This window comes from Bufo bufo, chromosome 3 (genome assembly GCF_905171765.1).
Source record: "Bufo bufo chromosome 3, aBufBuf1.1, whole genome shotgun sequence".
In the NCBI taxonomy this organism is placed as follows: Eukaryota; Metazoa; Chordata; class Amphibia; order Anura; family Bufonidae; genus Bufo; species Bufo bufo.
Genome location: NC_053391.1, coordinates 455,926,879 through 455,948,175, shown reverse-complemented (window position 1 = coordinate 455,948,175; position 21,297 = coordinate 455,926,879). Strand labels below are relative to the sequence as shown.

General features: G+C 45.7%; 1 protein-coding gene across 1 annotated transcript in view; it reads left to right on the top strand.

Moving 5' to 3' along the window:
- CYFIP1 (cytoplasmic FMR1 interacting protein 1) overlaps nucleotides 1-21,297 on the top strand; it is a 142,303-nt gene that overhangs the window by 107,025 nt on the left and 13,981 nt on the right. The window contains 3 exon segments of the mRNA XM_040425141.1: nucleotides 12,534-12,664; nucleotides 14,985-15,057; nucleotides 17,175-17,269. Of these exon segments, the coding sequence (XP_040281075.1) occupies nucleotides 12,534-12,664; nucleotides 14,985-15,057; nucleotides 17,175-17,269 (299 nt within the window).

Sequence of the window (21,297 nt, the reverse complement as noted above, 5' to 3'; positions counted from 1 at the left end):
CCAGGTCTATGATTATACAGAGCGTGATGATAATCGCTGAATATTTTTGAGTGTCTGTTGTGAGAGACCCATCTTGTGATCTCAAATGCTTGATAAAGACCTGGTCATCTCGTTTTTTGATGAGTGCTGACATGATCTTACCTCCTCTATTCCCATGGACATAATTTTTGTGTTTTACTCTCAGGTAAGCCCTTGACGCTTTCACTTATAACAGCCCCTTAAGGTCTTGTCTTAGAGTTTTAAGTTCTTCCAAATTCCTTAATGCAAGTGACTTTTTATGAGACTCTTCAAGTGTTGGAGATACGGGTTAGAAGATCCGACATTTTCCTCATTCTGCCTTTTTTAATGTGGGAACCCAGCGCTATGAACTCCCCGCGTATCACCGCCTTATGCGCTTCCCATACTATGGCCCTAGATGATGTGGAATCGACATTCAGGGTAAAGTACTCTTGCAATTTCTGTGATATGGATTCCACTTGTGTCTGTGAGTCAAGGAGGGTATGATTCAATCTCCAGGTCCATTCTTTTCCACACAAGTCAGGGAACCTGATGACAAAGGAGACCGGTGCATGGTCAGACACCGTGATATTGTGAACCACTGAGGATTGAACCGCTGGTATGTATCTATCAGAGATGAAGAAATAATCCAACCTCTGGTAGGACTTCTGAGGATTAGAGTAGAACGTATAGTCTCGCCTATCACCATGCACCGATCTCCAGATATCACTGAGGTGAAGATCCCTGAGATGTGATTGGACCGACTTGAGAGCGCAAATTAGGGGACAGACTTCTGAGTTGAAGAATCAAACAGGGGGTTTAGGGTGAGGTTGAGGTCCCCCCTACTAAAAGGACACCAGCTAACCGTTTTTACATTTGGCGCATACACATTGCAGATAGTGACCGTCAAATAGCCTATTTCACCCTTCAATTGAAGATATCTTCCTTCAGGGTCTTTTAATTCTGAGTGTAATGTAAAGGGGATACCTTGTTTGAATCCAATGCTGACTCCTCTTGCTGCTGAGCTATTAGAGGGAGCGTGGTACCATAGGCCAAGGGGAGTTACTCAGGTTAGGTACACGGGAGCTAGAAAAATGGGTCTCTTGAAGGAGGGCTATATCAACTGCGATTATTTATATTTATTTATTAAATTTTTTTGAGGACCTGAAAAATTCTGCTGCATTTCATGGGGTTATTACAGCCATGGACGTTAAAGGTGGAAAAACTTAATGTTAACAGGGCCATTGGTGTTGTCTATAGGACCACGAGCGAAGACCATATATCTGACCAGACATCAAGGATGTACATAACAAATCAAACAAAACCATAAAGCAAACGAGCATAACTAAAAGGTAATTTACGATATAGTCGGAGTACAGACGCTAGTAGCATGTGTATCCCGACCAGCCCAGAACCCCACCATCCCAACCTCGCGGTTAATTGTGACCAGATAAACTGGTACTACCCTTTACGACATACTTTCCCGCCCAATTCCTTGGGGGACACAGGAAACCATGGGTATAGCTCAACTCCCTAGGAGGCGTGACACTAAGTGAAAACTGTTAAGCCCCTCCTCCAGCAGATATACCCTCAGCCTGGAGAGAGATAGACTACCAGTTTTTGCTTAGTGTCCAAGGAGGCAAGACACACCCTGCTTTGCAGGGCTGTTTTTTCTCCTTCATTTTTTACTTTATTTTTATTTTATTTTTCACAGGGACAACAGAGACGCCTGGACCTCTCGGTTTCTCCCGGGGTCGAGCTGCACCAGTGTCGGTCATCCGCACTGCTGCCTCCCCCACAGAAGACAAGGAGGACCAGGGCAGCCCAGCTCCCCTGCATCCCACCAGCGTAAGGGTCGCCCACACGTCAAGCCCCTCTCCAGCTTCCTGCCACTGCGGTGCCAGCAGCTGAAGGGGCGACCCTGCTGGAATGGCCAGAGGGTGAAGACTTCAGGATGTGAGAGTGGCTGTTACAGCCCCCCTCCTTCCCCCCCTTCTGCTCTCTGCTTTCCGCTCACCCCCCAAGGCCTCTTCACTTATGGTATGCTGGAAATGTTACTTAGCCCCCAATTCACCAGAGCGGACCCTGATACTTCTGGCTAAGTCCCTCTTTAGCCATAACAGGATAGGGGGCTCCAGGCTACATCGCGAGCGCAGCACCTGCCAGCCGGCACACTTCACTGCCGGCCGGAATCGCGAACGTTCGCACATGGGAAACGCGGCGTTCGCTTACTTGCAGGGGTGGCACAGACTCTCCCTTACCGTGCGGGGGCAATCACTAGGGTGGAGTGCTGGCTGGCAGGGACTAATGGCGATCGGGCATACAGAATTGCGGTCTCTCGCTACAGGCCGCAGACCGCCCCCCCCCCCCTTCTTCGTCCCTCTATATTTAAATCGCGCGTGCGAGGGTACGGAGCATCGGCGGAGCTTCGGTTCCCGCTCCAGTCTCATTCCCAGGAGCACCCATCTTCCCCAGCCTAGGACCAAGAGCACCACTCGAGGCTGTCCTGGTTTCTCTTGTTTTAGGTCCTCCGGCCCTCGACCCGCGACCGGTCCGTCATCTAATTCCTCCCAGGATAGGCGTAAAAAGCCTTTTTTTCGGACTCAACCCTCCTGGCGTAAGTCCCAACCTGCTCGCCCCTCCGCAGCCAAGCAGACCCCCGCCTGAAGGTGCGCCCCCTCCTGTTCAGCGACATCTGGCAGGCACACGTCTCCGACGCCTGGGCACTCGAGGTTGTGTCTTCCGGATGCAAAATAGAGTTCGCGTCCCTCCCTCCGGTTCGCTTCTTTCGCTCTCGTGTCCCGAGGGACCCCCAGTGTGCGGCCACCTTTTCTGAAGCCATTCGCACCCTTCTGGTCAAGGGAGTGATTACTCCCATTCCTCCAAGGGACAGATTCAAGGGGTTCTACTCAAACCTTTTTGTGGTCCCCAAAAAAGAAGGCTCGGTAAGACCGGTATTGGACCTCAAACGGTTAAACCGGTTTCTCCGTCTTCGTCGGTTCAGGATGGAGTCCCTCAGATCCGTGGTGGCTTCTCTGGAAAAAGGGGAGTTTCTGTCGTCTATCGACATCCAGGATGCTTACCTCCATGTCCCGATCGCTCGGTGTCACCAGCGTTTCCTTCGCTTTGCGGTGGGGAACGACCACTACCACCTTCGGCCTGGCGACGGCTCCTCGGGTGTTCACCAAGATCCTTGCCCCTGTCCTGTCCTGGCCTTGCTCCGCTCCAGGGGTGTTTTTCTACTTCCCTACTTGGACGATCTGCTCATCCTTTTCCCAGACGTCCTCCTTTTCCCAGACGTGGACCTCACGCTGCAAACCCTGGATCGGTTCGGTTGGATTATCAACCTTCCCAAGTCTTCGCTTACCCCTTCCAGACAACTCGTCTTCCTGGGGATGCTGCTGGATACAGAAGCGGCGGAGGTTCGGCTCCCACCGGAAAAGCGTCTGCTCCTTCACCGTTCGGTTTGGACCCTTCTTCTCCACCGCCGTCCGTCCTTCCGGTCCAGCATGCTGGGTATTGGTTCAGATGGTGTCCTGCTTCGAAGCGATTCCTTTCGCGTAATATCACTCCCGCATCTTCCAGACGGCAATCCTGTCTGCCTGGGACAAGTCCCCGGAGAGTCTGGACCGGCCCTTCCCCCTACCTCCCCATGCTCGGACCTCCCGCCTCTGGTGGTTACGGACTTCCCTCCAGGGAAAATCCTTTCTGCCGATGACCTGGTTGGTGGTCACCACCGATGCCAGTCTGCAGGGTTGGGGGGGAGGGGGGGTTTCCTCCCCGGTCCGTCCAGGGCACTTGGTCTCCATCGGAGTCCAAACTGCCGATAAACATTCTGGAACTGAGGGCGATTCTCCTATCGCTCCGGCACTGGACTCCACTGCTTTGGGGCCATCCCGTCCGTGTCCAGTCGGACAACGCCACGGCTGGGGCGTATATAAATCATCAGGGGGGCACTCGCAGTGCAGCGGCTATGCGGGAAGTGTCTCTCATCCTCCGCCGGGCAGAAACTCATGTTCCGGCCCTGTTGGCAATTTACATCCCTGGGATGGACAACTGGGCGGCGGACTTCCTCAGCAAGACGATGATCGACCCGGGCGAGTGGTCTCTGCATCCCGACGTGTTAGAGTCCATTTGCCTCCGTTGGGGTCGTCCGGATGTGGATCTCATGGCCTCCAGGTTCAACCACAAGCTCCCCACTTTCCTGTCTAGGTCCAAGGACCCGAGGGCGTACGGCGCCGACACGGAAGCCGGCCTCGTCCAGGATTTACTACTAGACTTGGCGGTCTTACCTGGGTTTTTGCGAAAATCTGGATGTTCATCCTCTTTATTTTTCCCATCCCACTGTCTTGTCCTTCTTACAGTCTGGTCTAGACCTGGGTCTGGGTCTCAGCTCGTTAAAGGGTCAGGTCTCAACGCTTTCCATCCTCTTCCAGCGTCCTTTGGCCCCTCTCGGACCTGTCAAAACCTTTATCCAGGGAGTCGCTCACTCTGTTCCCCCGTATTGCTCTCCCATTCCACCCTGGGACCTTAATGTTGTGCCCTCGGTGCCCCAGTCCTCCCCCTTCGAGCCGTTACAGAGGGTCCTCCCTTCGCCTTTTGTCCTGCAAGGTTATTTTCCTTGTAGCCATCACGTCCCTACGATGGGTGTCTGAATTGGCGGCACTTTCTTGCCACGGAGCCCCTTTTGGTCTTCCACCAGGATAAGGCGGTTCTCCGTCCGGTTCCTTCCTTCCTCCCGAAGGTGGGCTCCGCCTTTCACCTCAATGAGGACATCGTCCTCCCTTCCCTTTGTCCGTCTCCTTCTCATCCTTGAGAACGGGAGCTTCACCGCCTGGATGTTGTTAGGGCCCTGAAGATTTACCTGGAAGTCACCGGACCCTTTCGGCACACGGACTCTTTGTGGTTCCGGAAGGTCCGCGCAAGGGGTTGGCGGCGTCCAGGGTGTCTATTGGCCGCTTCATCAAGATGGCTATTGCCGAGGCTTACCGCGCCAAGGCCAAGGAGACTCCTTTTGGTGTTACCGCTCATTCTACCAGAGCGGTCGGTGCCTCTTGGGCTCAGAGGCATCGGGCTTCGGCTGAACAACTGTGTAAGGCGGCCAACTGGTCTTCCTTGCACACCTTCACCAAGTTCTACAGGGTGAACACATGCATCTGCGGATGCTGCTTTGGGCCGCCTGGTCTTGCAGGCAGCGGTTTCTTGATACCTCCCGTGGTTTCGCCTTGGGCTGTAGTCCCTCCCCTCCTTGGACTGCTCTCGAACGTCCCATGGTTTCCTGTGTCCCCCAAGGAATTGGGCGAGAAAACGAGATTTTTGTATAACTTACCAGTAAAATCTCTTTCTCGCTCTTCTTTGGGGGATACAGCACCCACCCATTGTTCTGGTTTACCGTTACGGTTTAGTTGCCCCTGTCGGGTAGTTGACTTGTTTGGTTTTACATGGTTGGTCATTGCCTTTTTACTCACTACTTGGACACGCAACTGTTAGTCTCTCTCTCCAGGCTGAGGGTATAGCTGCTGGAAGAGGGGCTTAACAGTTTTCCACTTAGTGTCACGCCTCCTAGGGAGTTGAGGCTATACCCATGGTTTCCTGTGTCCCCCAAGGAAGAGCGAGAAAGATTTTACTAGTAAGTTATACAAAAATCTAATTTTTTGGGTGGAAGATATAGCCCATAATCGGCTTAAAGCTATAAGTAAAGTGAACCTAAATGCATGGCTAACCGAAACAACCATAACACTGTGCACCTAGGAAAAACGGCTCTTAAGGGTAACTTATTGACTCTAAGGAGGCAGTCCAAGCAAACAGGCGTTAAAAGGGCTGCACGATATATCGCAAAAATAATCGAATCGCGATAATCGGCAAATGCGATATGGCAATTCGGCCGTCCCAAAAATGCCGCGATTATATATGAAGGGGCCCCTATTGATAAAATGTCCTCTGTCCTATTGATAAAATGGCCAGCCTCTGTACGTACTTTCACGATGAATGCACTGCAGCGAGCGAGGCGGCCGGCCGGCGTGTGACTGACGTCACTTAGTCACGCTCCTACTCTCTGCAGTGCATTCATAGTGAAAGTACAGAGGCTGGCCATTTTATGAATAGGAGAGTTATGTGCGCAGTTTAGGACACATAGGGCCATGAGGGGGACCAGCATAAGATGCTATATGTGTGTCTTATGCTGGCCCCCCTCGTGGCCCCATGTGTCATAGCACAAATCCCCTATAACAGTGCTATCCACAGGTCCCCCATAATTATCCTCCGCAGATCCCCCATAACAGTGTCCTCCACAGATCCCCCATAACAGTGTCCTCCACAGATCCCCCATAACAGTGTCCTCCAAAGATCCCCCATAACAGTGTCCTCCAAAGATCCCCCATAACAGTGTCCTCCACAGATCCCCCATAACAGTGTCCTCCACAGATCCCCCACATAACAGCGTCCTCCACAGATCCCCCCACATAACAGCGTCCTCCACAGATCCCCCCCACATAACAGCGTCCTCCACAGATACCCCCACATAACAGCGTCCTCCACAGATCCCCCCACATAACAGCGTCCTCCACAGATCCCCCCACATAACAGCGTCCTCCACAGATCCCCCCACATAACAGCGTCCTCCACAGATCCCCCCACATAACAGCGTCCTCCACAGATCCCCCCACATAACAGCGTCCTCCACAGATCCCCCCACATAACAGCGTCCTCCACAGATCCCCCCACATAACAGCGTCCTCCACAGATCCCCCACATAACAGCGTCCTCCACAGATCCCCCCACATAAAGCGTCCTCCACAGATCCCCCCACATAACAGCGTCCTCCACAGATCCCCCCACATAACAGCGTCCTCCACAGATCCCCCCACATAACAGCGTCCTCCACAGATCCCCCCACATAACTGCGTCCTCCACAGATCCCCCCACATAACTATGTCATACCCAGCCGCATCAGCGGCTCATATGGGAAAATCCAAGCAAATAGACCTCTAGCACAATTCCCTTTAAAATATCGCATCGCATATCGTTATCGCAATTTTTAGGGCCCTAATCGCAATCGCACAAAATTCCCATATCGTGCAGCCCTAGTTAAAAGTAGAAGAAATACCACCAATGTCAGACCCTCAGTCTGGTACGCCTTTGGACCAGGCCTTCTTATACTTCCCGGATCTCTGAGGTCTCGGTTTCATCCATTTCGATACCGATGGTAGCGGTGATAAGTCCTCCATAGATGGAATAGGTAGCCATTAAGGGATCTCCAATGGTGACTGTTGCAGTGCTTCCCATACTGGCGGAAGGTCCTCGGGTGATCGGACGGTTATGCGACGGTTCCCCGCTGTAATCAAAATCCCAAAGGGAAAAAGTAAGGGAGCTTGGAGGAGCGAAGAAGATCGGTGAGCGGCTTCAGAAGCCTCCGTTTTTGCAGGCTAGAAGCAGCCAAGTCCTGGTATAACTGGACATTAACCCCTTGAAACTTCACTTCACCTTTTTTCCTTGCCGCCTGTAAGATTAGCTTTGTGTCCCTATAGCTCAGAATGCCGCAAATGATATCTCTAGGATTATCGCGGGATACCGGTTTCGGTTTCAAGGCCCGATGCACTCTTTCAACTGTGACATGGACCGCTTGTTCCGAGCCCAAAAGCATATGGAAGAGAGAGTCCATAACCTGAAACAGATCTTCCTTATCTTCCGCCTCTGACAGGCTTCGGATCCTGATATTTCTTCACCTGTTCTCCTGGTCCTCCATTTACAGCAGGAGGGTCTTCATCGCTCTGGCGTGAGAGTACAAGGAGTCTTTTACTGCCGAGTTGAAGGTAAGTATAGCGTCTTGAGACTGCTCGAGGGTTTCGACCCGGTCTCCAATATGGTGAACGTCAGTTTTTATGGACGCCATGTGTGCAGCCAACGGAGCCAGAGCTCTTTGTAGCGCTCCCTCCAGAAACACTCTGGTGAGGTCAGACCGTTCGTCTCCATGCTGTAGGCTACAAGCCCTTATGGCCTCCTCATCTTTCAATGCCTGGGAGACTGCTGTGTCGTCCGGAGCCGCGCCATGATTTTTCAGCGCCATCTTGGAGGGCCGCGCTGGCGGCTGAGAAGCCGACTTACTGAAGAATTTCTCCATGGATTTGGGTCTTCCTTGTGCCCAGGAGCGGCTTGTGTGCAATCCTTCGGCTGAATCTTCATTCCGGTCGCATGGTAGTGCTTAGAAAGAGGCTGAGATGGGTTCTGGTGGCGAGAGCTCTGCTAACAAGCAGCCGCCATCAAGCTCGGTCAGGCCACGCCCACCAGGCATGTTAGATTTTAACATGCACAATTCTTTGTTCTCATGGAAGCTAAGGAAGTGTAATAGGTGGGTTCAGGAGAAATAGCTGTTGGTCATCTAATGCGTTGGCACTTTTTATTTTCTGGTGTCAAATGTAGGTTACCACATGCTGCTAACTTAACGAATGTAGAAAGACAGTGGGGTCAATGGGCTTTTTACGCCAGTCTTAGATTATCCCCCTACGCTGCTATAAGATTTGTCTACTTTATGACAAGGTGTGCTTCTCGTCATAAATTAGGCACATATACGGCAGTCCGTTTGCTTGGCAGTGAATAGTTTTTCAACTCCTATTAGTTGGGCCGCGTCATCATAGTGTGCCACTCATCTCTCCGCGACCGACGCCCCGTGTGCTCACGTGATCCCCAGAGTCATCCACATACTGGATGATGCGAGGCGCAAGACACCACCCACATCGGTCGCCAGGGAGATGAGCTGACACGGAGCACTACATGACGCGCCTGCCCAGCGCATGCATGGAATGCGTACACCCCGGGATCGTGTAAAGGCACTGCAGTGGAGAAAAGGTATAAAAGTACCCCATCAATTAAATGTGTCCCAAAAATTTAATCAAATACCATACTAATTGTGATATAGCAAGCATTCACCCCCTACAAAAATTTTAATTGGATCAAAAATACCAGTGCCAATACTGTTCATATACCGTTAACATGATTGACCCAAATATGAACCAATACTGTGTATTGTCTATACCTATAGACAGATGAATTAAAATGCCAAGCGCCTAATCCAATTCATAATAAATCAACATAATAATTCCAAAATATGAAAATATAATTCATGTGAGCACAATAAACAATGTGTAAAGTGCAACATATAGTAAATAACCACCAATAAGTAGAGAAGAAAATCATTCAAATCCAATATAATTCATAAAAATAAAGTGCCAAGTGCATTATATGGGAACATCTTTTCACATCCGGCCACATATTTGAGGGGCGTATCACATCTCGCTGGAAAATGACATGACATCAAAGGTGCTAGAAGTAGAAAAAGGGAAAACATAGGATTAAAATACAGGTAACCCACACTCTATCTTGTGCCAGAATCGAGAACATAAATAATACTAGGGGTGAAGGGGTCCTGTTGGACCTCTCTCTCCCCTTGTTTTCACCTATGTTATATATATTTTTTATATAGATTTTTGCTATATTTATATGCGACTATTAGGGCCTATTAGTGAGTGCTGTTGTACTATATAAGTCTAGGCCCTTTTTCATTTTTTTCTTTATCATATCTGAGGTACGTGTTGGTTCTAAGTGAATAGTTTTTCACCAAAATTTAGACTTGTTTCAGGCATAAATGTTCGTAAATTTACCTGGCCCGACGCGGCCCCTGATGTACATGATGTTCCGCCACCCTCCCACCCAACTCTTGAGCACGGCGTAAAAACGGCTGTGCAACTAAACGGTTAAAAAGGGACTTAAGACTTTCTTTTATATCTAAAAAAAAGTTGTTGAAAGTCCATTGATAAATGAACCCATTGGGTACAGAATCTTAAAATGTCATTGCAGCAGTCAAGAAATGGATGGCACCCAGTGTGGCACAAAAACAATGCATATGGCTTATGAAACATTTGTGTGGAAGTGAAGATATAACAGTTATCCCCTCCAGCAGAAATAAGTAGTGCTACAGCTGAAGCCATTACAATGAATCCGCCTCCTGCCCAAGTTGCCAGTTCTGTATTTTAGAAATGGATGTACAGATGTGCTTTTAGTTTATCTCTTTGCTGTTATACAAAAAGTCAGTTTTTTTATGTGTTTGTTGGCTTTACTGCTGACCAGCATGCAGGACTAAAATGTGTCATCTGTCATGCAAGCTCTTCAGAGGGGATTTGTGAGCTGGGCTGATGTCCTAATCCTTGGACTAATCCTGTACATGTTTCTGGATATATTTTTTAGCATAGAACAGAAATGATACTTTTTTCAATAAACTATACAGGAGAAATGTACTTGCATGATCTGATATGTAGCACTTCTGGATTGTAGAGCATTAATCTCCTTTGCTTCATGATCAATGTGCTGGGTACCAAAAGAGATTGTTAGTATTTGGCACACGATTTTCTTGTCTGTATATTTCTCATTGGCACACACGTCCTGTTCAGGTATGTGACGTGGGTAAAATAAATACTAGGTAGGAGATTGCTAAGAATCGACCCAAATGGACACTGAAATCCTTTCCTACTTTACCCAACACATCCTAAACCCTTTGCATGTGTCTGAAAAATGCCAAAGGGGTGTTCTATATATCAAGTTTGGGCAGAGTATATTTACGTCAGAAAACTGTGTAACGATATTAATAAATCTGCACCAAGTAAATGTGTCCAGTGTCTCTTGAAGATCCATTTAGGGCTGTATTACAGTGGCCGCGGAGGGTCGGCCAGTTCATCGCATGCTTGTGAGTGACAATCTGCCTGTGTAAAGGTGCCGCCATTTACCCAATGAACGAGCAAATGCTTGTTCAACGAGTAACCACATCTTTAATGCAATCACAAAAATCACCATTTGCCGGCAGCAGGTCATGTGTCTAATCACGCTCTGCTGCCGGCAAATAATAATTCTGTATGGGAATGGGAGATGGCATTAGCGATTGCTCTCCCCATACTGTGGAGGAGATCGCTGTATGTAATTGCAGCGCTCTCCTTCACTTGATGAGGCAGAAATTTATCGAGAAGGAACGCTAGCTTCCCGATAATTGTCAGCCTCATCTGCCAGTGTAATACAGCCCTAATGCTGTTCATCTGTTGATAGATCAATCTAGATATCTAATTATCCTAATCTACAGACAGATGTGGCACCTTTCCTTCTAGTGTACATTTCCAGGCAGTACCTTGCTACTATCATGGTCCTTTATCACATGTATAGACTTCAATCATAGGCCACCAGTCCTTCTGTATATCTGATATCTGGCACCAATGTGGCAACATACCCCAACCAAAAATCAGCAAGCTAATGCTTTACTGGCACTAAGCATTGCTCATAACACCTTCCATAGAAATCGATGAGATGTTTTCTGACTGAAGACTAAGGGGTGAAATTCATCATTTCCTTTTACTCCTATTTGGCATAAAAAAGTTGCAACTTTTCTGAGGAGGAGACTTGGGCAAGGGTGGAGTGAGGGCAAAGCGAGGGGCAGGGCCATTGGCCCCAGCTGATTCATAATTTACACCAGGAACACAGAGTTTCATGTCCAGTGCATAGAGAGCTGGAGGAAGCAGGTCATTATGACTAGGCTTGGTGCCTCGTCATAAATTACATGTCCGCCTCCTGCAACGTAGGCCTATAACGGCCACAGTAGTACACACCAGTCTTGATAAATCAGGCCTAAACTGCTGTTTAAAGCTCAGAATAGCATGACTGGCCTCAGTCTCAAACGTGAATTATTAATGATTGCAAACAGCGGCAGAGTGTCATGATTGTTTTCAACTTTTTTTTGCTGACAATTTAACGTTAAAGGCTTGGCAGGATATAATCAAACATAAATATACTAGAGATGTTACACTCTCATGGTAAACATTTGATGACTGAGTGTTATTCCAAAGGGTTATTCTTATCTCCGCTTTTTATAGCTGACATCAGACTAACACTCCTAAGTAGTGGCCAGGGTGGGTGGAGTACTGCGAACAACCAAAATCCAGTCTTGTTGAAAACCTGCAAAGAACATAGGGGTTTGAATGCCTGCTGATCTTCTCCATCTTCAGCTGGAGATCGACTGTGGGCGAGGCTTTACAATCCGTTGGTTTTACTGCAGGGAGGCTCCTGCTCGGGCCACTTGTCTTGCCACAGGATAGTGAGGAGAAGGGACCACCTGCGACGCTATTAAGATTTCTTCACACGTTTGTCAGTTTTTACTATAATTTAAGATAATATAGGACCAAGGGAATGGAGATTATATTTTAAAATTCTTCCTTTTAACAGTGCACAGATTATTTCATGCATTTTACAATATGATTATTATGGTCGCATATACAGATTTGTTGCAGAAACTTCTCTGGCTGTTCCACGGATGTAGGTTTGTAGAGATCCATGCACATCCTGCAGAAACGGCCTCATTCATGCTCCTGAACTGATTTTTAGTCTCTGAAACAAATCTGCCCTGTATGAGCAAACTCGATCAGTAATTGGGGCTAGTGGTTACCTAGCTTCTCCAGATAAAATAATGCCACTCAAGGGAGTTTTCTTTTTGTCTTGCACATTAGGAATCTTGGAATTCTTTCCATCATCAGTTGAGGACATAGTGGAATATGCAGAGCTGAAGACCGTGTGCTTTCAAAATCTGAGGGAAGTGGGCAATGCCCTCCTTTTCTGCCTTCTTATAGAACAAAGCCTGGTATGTAGTCTTCATACATAGCCCTTCACAAATGCTACAGAAACTATTTTGAGGATCATATGATACATTCCATAAGTCATATCTTTAAATCGGCAAGTCCTAATATTCTTGGTAAAAATGTGTCTGATTTGATGCCATGCACAAAACAAATGCTTAAAGGGACTGGCCACTTTCTGTCTGTTTACCAATGTTTTTCTGAGATGATTATATGGCACTTACTTTATAGTCTTTGTTAAAATTCTGTACCATTTTCTATATTTCATAAGGTTATGCTCCCGTTGTGCTGTCCGCACAGAGGTCCTGTCCGTAAAATGGCCGCTGATGGAGGGTCATGTGACCAGGCACATCACCTCCATGTGATGTCTCCTACATTCAAACACACTGCACCTGCCATCTGCACTTGTCCTGTTGGAAGTTTAGTGCAGGGGCAGTGTGTTTGAATTGGAGAAGACCTCACATGGAGGTGATTTGACTGGTCACATGACCCTCCATCAGTGGCCATCTTTTGGACAGGACCTCTATGTGGACAGTACAAAAGATTTTGTAAATAAGGGGTCATACCTTATGAAATATAGCAAATGGCGGTGAATTTCAACAAAGACTATATTAGTAAGTGTCATATAATCCTCTCTCAAACACCAGAAAGTGGCCAACCCATTTAATAAAAAGGTTTGTTTCTAGTTACTTTACATCAAGTAGCTCAATGTACTTCAGGATACACAGACCAAGGGGGATCTATTAAGACTGGCATTTCATCTGCTAGTCTTGCTAAAAAAAATAAATGTGGTGGCTGCTATAAAGCATACCTCTAAATGTTGTTAACAAACCGCTCAGGTAAGATGTACACGCCATAATCATGTTCAGGAAATAGAAGAAAAAAAATCTGCAAAATAAAAACAGATTAGAAAAAAAAGATGTAATGATCAGGTTTTTAACTGGCAGAAAACCTATACAGTTGGTAACGCATTGCAATTATGTAGTAGACACATTTTTGACAATATTTGTCAGTGCTTCATTCGATCTAATTTTGTGCTGTTTTTATCACATTAGGCTACGTCCATATCTATGTTCCTAATTCTGGTATTCTGTTCTGGCATAGGAACAGTATATAAGAATAGCCTTATCCGGCAATGCTAGACACCGCCGGTGCCCGATGGATCCAATTCACTTTAATGGCATCCTCTGAGTTTCCAGCTTGAGTATCTGAAATCTGCTGGACAAAATACCTCTGCATGCAGGAACAGAATACCAGAATTAGGACCACAGATCTGGACATAGCCTAAGTGTCCACTCACACGACCATGTTTTCGGTCTGCATCTGATCCGCATTTTTTCCAGATTGGATGCGGACCCATTCATTTTAATAGGGCTGCAAAAGATGCGGACAACACGCCATGTGATGTCCTCATCCATATTTCAATTCTGCGGCCCCGTAAAAAAAAATATAACGTGTCCAATTCTTGTACATTTTGTGGACAAGAATAGGCATTTCTAACTAAGGGTGGAACGTACTGCTCTGCAAAGTGTGGAACTCACAAGGCTGCAAAACGGATAACGGTCATGTATGCCCCCTAAGGTAGCTCTTCAGGGATCCAGTCAGTTTCCATCTATCTACATATGAAATGGTGCTATTGCCTGTCAGAATCGCACTCCTGCTCATAGACCCTGCCTTGTCCTTTCTGTTATGCATTGTGTCTGTAGGTTCACACAATTAATGTGCATTTCCAGGGACCAGACCTTAATGCAAATTTCCTCTTTTTACTTGTTATTTTACAATGCAAAATCATGTATTCTATTCTGTCCAGTGTTGTGTGAAGGTAATACCTATTCCTCTATTCAGTGTAGATATAATGGTCAGCTAGCTTCAATAGGCCTATATATTTATGCATAATAGCGCCATCACTCCTATTGTTCTCAGCTAAAAGTCCATAGCAGTGGGTGTATGTGTCGCGCTTGGGTTCGGTCACCTTTTCAGAACATTATTCTGCATTTACTGAAGCCGTCCTGCTGGGGGATTAGAAGATATGTTATGCTTTATCATTCTGGGGGCTGATGGTCCTGTAAAATGACGGCTAATCACATGCTTTTCATTGCTCACTGTAGCGTAGCAACAGAATTAGCCAAGGCATAGAAGTGCAGCAATTTAGCTTCATTTAGCCGGAACATTAGATGCTAATTGATAGAAATGTGGATTATTTATCGGTTAGTAGATTAAGAAGCGCAGAATAGCCAGGACGCCAAATCTTCAGAACACGTAGAAAAATGATTGTCGTATCTATGGAGACGACCTTTTGAAATCACCTTTTTCTTCCTCCCATAGTCTCTAGAAGAGGTGTGTGACCTGCTTCATGCTGCACCTTTCCAGAACATTCTGCCCAGGGTCCATGTTAAAGGTTTGTTTCTGTGTGATGTCTCTTGCTTCATTCCCGTTTCTTCTCTTAAAGGGAACCTGTCACACTGAACAATGGTGTCTCGACTGCAGGCAGTATCTTAGAGTAAAAGGAGCTGGTCAGATTGATATATATTGTTTTGTGTGAAGAGATTCAGTATAAGATCAGCAGTTTTTTATTGTAATTCCTGCTCTTTCTATGCTTGAGTCCATTTGGCGGTACTATTCAATGATGGCTTTCCATGTATTACTGTGCATGGAGAGATCTGTCAATCACTTACAGAATTGCCTACTGACTCCTAAGGCCCAGAATGAGCTGCAATTTAAATGAATAAACTACAAGCTTATACTGAAACTTTCACCATAAAACTATATATCAGTCTGCTCAGCTCCTCCTGCTCTAAAACATGCTGCCTGCAGATTAGACACCATGGGCCAACATGACAGGTTTACTTTAAGCCATGAGGGGATCGCCAGTATACGCATCGTTTACAGCTGCCTAGTCTACGCGCTGTACCTGGTCTCCAATGCAGTGCAGAGCGGGGGCTGGCGCTCCCACATGAGTGCCGCGGCTCTGCTCTAAAAGCATGGATCGACAGAAGCACGAATCAGGCCATTTAACCCCTTAGATAAGGCATAGGCCAACCTGAGGCTCTCCAGCTGTTGCAAAACTACAACTCCCAGCATGCTCAGACTGCCTACAGCTATCAGCCTGCAGCAGGGCATGGTGGGGTTTTTGTTTTACAACAGCTGGAGAGCCGCAGGTTGGCCATGCCTGCCTTAGATGCTGCGGTCAATAGTATGCTTCTTCTGTCTCCGTATTGGCACCCCACAAATAAAATTGCGGGGGTGCCAGCATCTTCACCATGGCAGCATGCCGCAGGCCTGTCTGCAGTGTGTGCTCATCAAGCTGTGCCTCTCTGCCGCACCCTGATGGTGCCTGTCAGTATTGCACAGTACACTGTATTGTAGACCACCTGTTTAAGTCCCCTTTTCGACTAGTAAATAAGAAAAAGTTAAAGTATTATTAATTAAATAAAATACCAATTTTTCATTGAAAAAACAACTCTTCAATGAAAAAAAAAAATTTGCAAAAATAAAATCCCCTCCAAATATTGATATGGGCCACGTCTGCACTACAGCAATTATCATCGTTGGCACAATAAAGAAAAAAAACACCAGAATTGATTATTTTTTCTTATCACACGCCAAAAAAAATTAAAAAAATGTTGTGCCCAAAAATGATGCCAATGAAAACTGCAGTCATCTCTGCAAAAATCAAGCCCCCAACAGCATCATAGAGTTGAATATAAAAAGGGCTATGCAAAACATTAAAAAAAAAGTTTATTGTGCAACAGTAGTAAAACAGAATGGTCACTAAGGGGTTAAGGATGTTCAATTGACCACATCAGTTTCCACCACAAATCGGCACATATACCGTATATATTTATAAATCCAATAATCTTGGTATAGCACTAACCTAAGGAGAAATGCTTTTTTTGTAGACATTAGACACTGCCCTGCTTTTATACTGTGAGCAATTTTTCCAATGTGGGAACAGTTCACAGGATACAGGCTGCCACTATTGCCTGTATTCTGTCAATATCATGTGCCGAATCCCTCAGTGCCTAGTGGAGCTTCACTTTAAGCCATATTGAATAGTTTTCTTGGTTACCCATTTTCTATCACGTATGTGGCATATGCTGTCGATATATCATAAATGTGTGAAATAGAAATACCCTTTTAACGCAGTGACATTATTGGGCAGATTTACTAGACAGTCTAATAATGCGCCAGATTTTTCAAAGTGGGTGATTCTGGATAATAAAGCTGGCGCACCTTTATACCATCTGTTAGTTGGTTTAATTTTAAACCAGAATCGTGCACTTAAAATGGTTTTACTAATTCAGTCACACTCCCTCATCGGACAAGCCGAAAAAGGTGCCTAAAACAGTATATGTGGTTTGAAACCGTGTACACCAGTTTTTTTGGTGCAAAATTACACCAGAATTCTTGCAGATAGGTTAGTGAATCTCTAACTCCCCCCCACATATATGTTTTGGCTATATTTGCTTGAAGTTACATAACATGGATTCTTTCTATTTTTTGTATGGCTTCTAGAGGGAGAACGACTAGAAGCAAAGATGAAGAGGTTAGAATCGAAATATGCTCCACTGCACCTAGTGCCTCTGATAGAGAGATTGGGGACTCCTCAGGTAAGTGCTAACTAGTAGTGGTTTTCTATCAGTCATCATGTCTATGCAATATAGTGAATGTGAAAGGGGGTTTACTGGTTTCTGCTAAATGTATTTACCTGAAATTTGTATTTCCTGGTAGTCCGTAGGCAGCACAGTCACGAGTTACCTAGGTACAACTACACAGAGACAGAATAGCAGTAATGATTGATCAATGAATTAACCAATCACCATGGTCTATAAAGCCGAGCTTTATTTTTATAAAGCAATATTACATTTTCTCAAATGGTGGGAAACAAGTGTTGCTTACGGACTACAGGAAACTAAAATTTCAGGTAAATAAATTTTCGTTTTCCTAAACGTCCTATGGCAGCTCAGTCACGAATGGGACTTACAAAGCAGTGTTCAAGTGTGTGGGACAAAAGAATACATTCAGTATTCTATGGTAAATGGAGACCCATATAGTGAGAATGTCTATCCTATAATTTCCCTTCAAGAGTGGTGAAAATGTTGTCCCATGCGGCAGCGTTGCATTTTTCTCCAGTGGTATGTGCGCCAGTTCAGTGCAGGAGATGGCAGTGGAGCAGGTAGAGTGACTGATGAAGCTGGTGGCACTTCTCAATACATCCCCTGATTCACCTCACTAGTGGCACTACTAACTCTTTGACCATTATTGGGATGCTGAAGAAACAGGGCTTCAGACTTTGAAGATATCTGACCTTTGGGTATATTAAGACAGTCCTCCTGACATCAAGGCGGTACCATTCCTCCTTCTCCTGACCTTTTGGATCTTCAATTTCTGAAATAAGGTCGCTTTGTATGACAAATCCTGTAGATCACCAATATGCTTTGTATAGGTGATGACTACTATCGAAAAAAATCTTGAAAATGACGAGCCTCAGAGAGCAATCCTCTAATATTTTAAACTGATGTTTAATCAGTGCAGCTAACACTATAGACAACCTGAAGAAGCTGCAGGCAATGAAATGCTGGGCTGAGATTCTTTAAGGCTCTGAAAAAAAAAACTGACAAGATGGCGGTTTAAATCTCGCTTTGCAACTGTGTCTTGATGATGGTGCATCTTGAGTGATTTATTTTTATTTTTTATCCTCTAATATATTATACAAAAATATTCTGGGCCTTCAGGCAGCTAATGTAGTGGTAAAAACCTCAGTGGAGATCCTAGGTATAGAGAACTAGTGTTTGAGGGGCACTCAAATATCTGGGAGCCCTGGACAACAATGTCTATCATAAAATCAGTGTTTAATGTACACCACTAAAATACCATAGAACAGGGTAAAATAAAATGTACATAAAAGTGGGTGGCTAGATAGCGAATAGCACAAAATAGCAAATTAAGTCCACTGATAAAACTTCAATAGGAACCGTAGAAAAGTGCTGTATGAGCGATAGCTGACATAAATGATACACCTAATAGTTGCATCCAAAATTGTGTAAATGGCTGTGAGATGTCCCAATGGAGCAAACTAATGCCCAGTAGAAAACAACAAGTCGTGCCACCTGTTGAAAGGACGCTGTTTGAAAATGTCCTATATAAGAATGGATCTCTAGTTATAAGAATATGTCCATATCCTAAGTACCCAGCGTGATAAAATGCCTCCAATCAAATGATACTGACAATAGTAATGTTGTAGATGTCATACATTACCACCAGACTTGTGGACATTTGCCGGGTATCTTCTTTCCCCGCCGCCTAGACCTACTACGGCGCCCCGTGTGGTCTCGCGGTCGTAGCGCGGCGTCCCACGTCACCTGGCGGCGTCTCACGTGACTTAGGTGTATCCACGTGACCAGGGTGAGTTGGATATTCGGCTATGCGCTCCACTTGAGATCTGCAGTCCAGACCTCTATAAACATCTGGATTCAAATGGAGATGTTCAATTTTACTTGCATAAATAGCAGCATGTAGTTATGTCCATAATAATAAAGTGCTTGCTGGGCCACTCCGACCAGACGCGTTTCGGGGTAACCCCCCTTCCTCAGTGGTAGTGTTAGCAAGCAAAGAGTGTGACGTATTTATACTCCAATCTGAGTTGAATAGGATGATGGGATACTGGTGCATCGTAAATTCTGACATGGAATATACGACCATATAAAAACGCAGTTGCGTTATTGATGCGTTTTTACATAGAAACACTTTTAGATTTGTCTAAAACATTAGATCTATAATGGGTATACCATAAGAATCTAAAATATATAGATTATATAAAAAAAATGTGATAAAAAATGGAAATAAAATATAGGATATAAAATATTGCTGAAATGATTGTCAATACAGTTGGGGGAGGTGGAAGAGCTGAAGATGAGGGGCGGTCAGGCAGGGAGGGGGGATCCAAGTACTGGAAAAAACAGCCGGACTTGGATTCCACATCCCCACCGGACAGCCCTCTATTAAAGGAATCCAAACAGTTCCATCTCTGCATTGTGTCCCTTGGGCAGAATTCTACGAGATTCTTGTCTGGACATATTCATAATGTGATTGCCCCCTCTCCATGACCTCCTGACCTTCTCAATAGCTACGAAGGTCAGGGTGGAGGGGTCACAATCATGAATATCTTTGAAATGTTTGGAGAGAGGGTGGAGCTCATATCCCTTGTGGATATTAGAGATGTGCTCCATCACTCTCTTCTTGAGGGTTCTCTTTGTTCGGCCTAGACATTGTTTGCGACAGCTGCATTCTAATAAATAAATTACATCCTTAGATTCACAGGTAAGTGTTTCCTTGATGTTAATATTGAAATATCAAGATGAAGGGGTTCTTCAGATGTGGGAAATGTTTAAACTGCAAAGCTACCTCCTTTCCGAAAAAAACAACAAAAGTAGAATCAACACAAAATGGTTTCAATATTGACATCAAGGAAACACTTACCTGCAAATCTAGGGATGTAATTTATTTATTAGAATGCAGCTGCCGCAAACAATACAGAGGTCTGGACTGCAGATCTCAAGTGGAACGCATAGCCGAATATCCAACTCACCCTAGCACAGCTCACGCTGGTCACGTGGATACACCTAAGTCACGTGAGACGCCGCCAGGTGACGTGGGACGCCGCGCTACGACCGCGAGACCACACGGGGCGCCGTAGTAGGTCTAGGTGGTGGGGAAAGAAGATTCCCGGCAAATGTCCACAAGTCTGGTGGTAATGTATGACATCTACAACATTACTATTGTCAGTATCATTTGATTGGAGGCATTTTATCACGCTGGGTACTTAGGATATGGACATATTCTTATAACCAGAGATCCATTCTTATATAGGACATTTTCAAACAGCGTCCTTTCAACAGGTGGCACGACTTGTCCTTTTCTACTGGGCATTAGTTTGCTCCATTGGGACATCTCACAGCCATTTACACAATTTTGGATGCAACTATTAGGTGTATCATTTATGTCAGCTATCGCTCCCATCATACAGCACTTTTCTACGGTTCCTATTGAAGTTTTATCAGTGGACTTAATTTGCTATTTTGTGCTATTCTCTATCTAGCCACCCACTTTTATGTACATTTTATTTTACCCTGTTCTATGGTATTTTAGTGGTGTACATTAAACACTGATTTTATGATAGACATTGTTGTCCAGGGCTCCCAGATATTTGAGTGCCCCTCAAACACTAGTTCTCTATTACTATTTTGCTTCCTGGATTCAGGTGATCCCAGAGGAGTGCACCGGGTCCATAGGGGTCCCTCAGGTGAGCCGCCAATTTGTCTATTTGAGCTTCAGAAATCCTAGGTATAACTGGTTGTCTTTGCAGCTTCCACACCTTGGGATGCAATTTGTATGGATCCCATCTGGAAGATAAATAATCCTCATTTCTCGCCCAGTTTCCTTGGGGGACACAGAAGACCTTGGGTATAGCTCATCTCCCTAGGAGGCGTGACACTAAGTGAAGACTGTTAAGCCCCTCCTCCACAGCTATACCCTCAGCCTGGAGAGAGAGACTGCCAGTTTTTTGCTTAGTGTCCAAGGAGGCAAGACACTCCCTGCTCTGCAGGGCTGCTTTCTCCTTGTTTCAATTTTAGTTTTT